The sequence below is a fragment of the Lottia gigantea genome, assembly GCF_000327385.1.
Source record: "Lottia gigantea unplaced genomic scaffold LOTGIsca_2745, whole genome shotgun sequence".
NCBI classification, from domain to species: Eukaryota; Metazoa; Mollusca; class Gastropoda; family Lottiidae; genus Lottia; species Lottia gigantea.
In genome coordinates this window covers 1-4004 of record NW_008708874.1, presented here as the reverse complement: position 1 = coordinate 4004, position 4004 = coordinate 1, and the positions used below count along the sequence as shown (strand labels likewise).

At 34.6% G+C, this 4004-nt stretch overlaps 1 protein-coding gene across 1 annotated transcript; it reads left to right on the top strand.

The window, feature by feature from the left end:
* Positions 1-765: 765 nt before the first annotated feature.
* On the top strand, positions 766-3757 carry LOTGIDRAFT_176712 (hypothetical protein; the record flags this gene model as incomplete). The annotated part of the gene is made up of 3 exons (XM_009056413.1): positions 766-1169; positions 1306-1481; positions 3465-3757. Coding segments are annotated over 3 exons (873 nt in total), but the record flags the coding sequence as incomplete, so codon positions are not given.
* Positions 3758-4004: the final 247 nt, after the last annotated feature.

The following is a 4004-nucleotide window of genomic DNA, read 5'->3' as shown; positions in this document are numbered from 1 at the left end:
TGTACATATTGAACTGTGGCACTTCCGGTTTTGCAAAAAAGATCCAAAATATATTTATGCACATCGTCGCCTATATCTAAGGTTCGTGAATGTTGATTGGTTGCTGCAACTATTGTAGTCTAAGCTCAGGAAGGTGTGTAAAAATCGAAAAAAAAAAAGAATTGACATTTCAATAACAAACTGGGATTTGCTGAAAGCAAAGTCCCACAAAAAAAAAAAAAAAAAAAAAAAGAATTGACATTTCGATAACAAACTGGGACTTTGCAGTATCAAAGTCCCACAAAAAAGAATTGACATTTCGATAACAAACTGAGACTTTGCAGATTCAAAGCAAAAAAAAAATTGGAAAACTTAATGTTTATGGGTTAATAACAGTATGGTTGCAATCAAGGGGTTTACTGTTTATACCAAACTAACTGTTACTCTTTGTACGAAAATGATGTTGACCTATTTTATATATGTAGCTGACTCTGTATTAAGAAGTATGTCAATAGTAATAAATATGGCTTACTGTTATTTAATAGTACCGGTATATTGAAATGCCTACTGACTACAACATGGTGTCAGAAGTGAAAACCTTGTAAAACACAGAGATTAGACTTTGAAGGCAACTGTGAATGCATCCAGTTGTAAAGAGTTGTGATAAATAACTGTCTAATTTGAGCATATAGTTGTTCAATATTTGATTAGGCCTATGATTTATTTGAAATTGAGCAAGCTGTTCAAGATTATTGGAAGTGACTTTTGATAATTAGTGTGTTGATCATGGCAACTTATCAAGTTCCTGCCCCTGCCCAGATGTCTTTAAAGGGTGATATGATAGAAAATTTTAAAACATTTAAATCACAATGGGAATTTTATCTATTGGCTACTGAATTAGATAAAAAGATGCTGAATGAAGATGGGACTGCAAATAATGCTGGCAAAACGCAGGTAGCTGCTACACTTTGTTCAGTAATAGGCCCAGGATGTTTGAAAATATTAAACAGCATTGCTGGTGTCACAGATGCAGATAAAAGGGATCCAGAAATTATCTTACAAAAATTGGAAACACATTTCATTCCCCAGAGACATGTTTTGTTTGAAAGATTCAAATTTTTCAGTGCTGTGCAAGCCGAAAATGAGACAATAGATAATTTAGGTGTAAGATTGAGACAACTTTCAGCAAGGTTGTGAATTTGACATTTTAAGAGATTCCTTAATCCGAGATCGTCTTGTTATGGGTACTAAAGACATTGCAGCCAGAGATCGTTTATTGCGAGAGAGACCTGTTCCAAATTTAAACAGATGTCTTGAAGTTCTTAGGGCTAGTGAATTGTCTAAAACACATAAAGAACAAATGCGTTCAACACAAGAAAATACTAATCATGAGGTTCATGGTACACAACGCATACAGAAACCTAAGAAAACCAAGTTCAATTTCAAACAGAAGAAGTTCACAGAGAATAAGTCAGCTTCTTCTCCTCAGGAGACTAATGATGGTCCTACTAATTTTAAGAAATGTAGATTTTGTGGTTTACTTCACAAGAGAAGAAACTGTCCTGCCTATGGTAAAACTTGTTTGAAATGTGGAGGTTCTAACCACTTCGCGACTTGCTGTTATAATAAGGAGGCAAAAGACAAGAAAGTACATCATGTATCACAAGGCTACTCAGATGAAAGTTCTAACTCTGATACAGATATTATATTTGCTTTTGATAAGACGTTGGATAGAAACTATGCTAAGTTTATGATTCCTCTTAAGTTTCATAACCAATATTCACCTATAGTAGATGTTCAGCTAGATACGGGTGCTTCATGTTCAGCTATGTCTATAGATCAGTTAAGATACATATTGCAGACTGGTGATGTTCAACTTCAACCAACTGTAGGAAAAATTAAACTCTATGATGGTACTATTATATGCCCATTGGGGTCATATACATTCAGTGTTAGTAAAGGAACTGAAAAGCCTATAGACATTAAGTTTGACATTTTGGAGAATGCCATTTTACAGATGCCAAAACCAAGTAATGTTAAAGCTGTACAGAGATTACTCGGTTGTGTACAATACTTATCAAGGTATTTGCCAAAACTTTCAGAAGTTTCAGAGCCTATAAGAAGATTATCAGTATCTGATGTTCCATGGCATCGGCAGTCACAACAAGAAGAATCATACCAGAAAATATTACAATTAATAGTTAAAGCGCCTGTTTTAAAGTATTATGATGTTGGACTAGATGTTACAATAGAATGCGATTCTTCTGAAACCGGTCTTGGAGCATGTTTATTACAAGAAGGCCAGCCAGTTGCTTTCGCATCTCGTGCATTATCTAGTGCTGAAAAGAACTATGCGCAAATAGAAAAAGAATGTTTGGCAATTGTGTTTTCGTGTGAACGTTTTGATCAATATTTACATGGACGTGCACTTATAACAGTTCACACTGATCACAAACCATTAGTTTCGATAATGAAGAAATCTATTCATCAAGCACCGAAACGACTTCAACGAATGATGATGAGATTACAAAAGTATAATCTTAAACTTATCCATATATCTGGTGTTAATATGTTTATATCAGACTTACTCTCTAGAGCTTACTTACCTCAAGTACCTAAGCAGGAAAGTGTACCTAGATATCATATTTTCCAGTTGATGAATGAAAACTCTCTATTTGAAGACATTCAAAATATCAATCAAATCGAGCATATGAGTTTATCTGACAGTACTCATCAACAAATCAAGTCAGCAACAATGGCAGATCAAGTTCTACAAACATTAGCAACAACAATATTAACAGGATGGCCAGAAACAAAAGAATCTGTACCTGTATCCATTCGAGAATACTGGAATTTTCGAGATGTATTGATAGTTCAAGATGGTATTATTTATAAAGGTATGAAAGTTCTGGTACCGAAACTGTTAAGAAGTCAAATGGTTGCTAAAGCTCATACAAGTCATTTAGGCCAGGAAGCATGTTTACGCCGAGCTAGAGACGTTATATTTTGGCCAGGTATGAGTGGTGAAATTAAGGATTATGTTAGTCAGTGTACTATCTGTGCTGAGTATTCTAATAAGCAAACCAAAGAACCATTAACGACTCATCGAATTCCTGATTATCCTTGGATAAAAGTTGGTCAAGACTTATTTTCATTATATGGTGAATCATATTTAGTAACAGTTGACTATTATAGTGACTATTTTGAATTAGATCATTTACAAGATACATCGTCTAATGCTGTAATAGAAGCAACTAAAGTTCATTTCGCAAGACATGGTATTGCTGATATGGTTACAGATAATGGACCACAGTATACGAGTCAAGAATTCGATCAGTTTTCCAAACATTGGGAATTTCCACATTCGACTAGTTCGCCTTTACATAGTCAAAGTAATGGAAAGGCAGAATCAGCAGTCAAAATTGCAAAACAAATTCTGAAGAAAGTGAAGAGAGATAATGGAGATCTTCAGATGTCACTTTTAGAATGGAGAAATACTCCTGATATTAATGGATTTAGCCCAGTTCAAAAGCTTATGTCTCGAAGAACTAAAACAACTATGCCAGTTGCTAATATCTTACTTCAACCAACTGTAGTTCAAGATGTTCCTGAAATGGTTAAGATAAAGAGACAGAAAGCTAAATTGAATTATGATCGTTATACTAAACCTTTGCCTGAATTAGAAATTGGTGAACCTGTGAGACTTCAGCCATTTAAACCAAAACAACCTTGGTCTTCAGGTTCATGTGTTGGTAAAGTTGGTCCCCGATCATATCTGGTAGAGACTGATAACAATATCTATAGAAGAAATAGAAAGTTTATTAGACGTAGCTTAGAAATACCACATTATACAGCTCCTGAGTCAGATCTTCCTTATACATGTACCACACAAATTGAAACTCAAGCTGATAATAACATATCAACTGATTCCTACTACAATAATAGTGAAGATCAACAACCAAACAGCAGTAACAAATCAACAACAGATACTAACATCTCACCAACAATAACTACCAGGAGTGGAA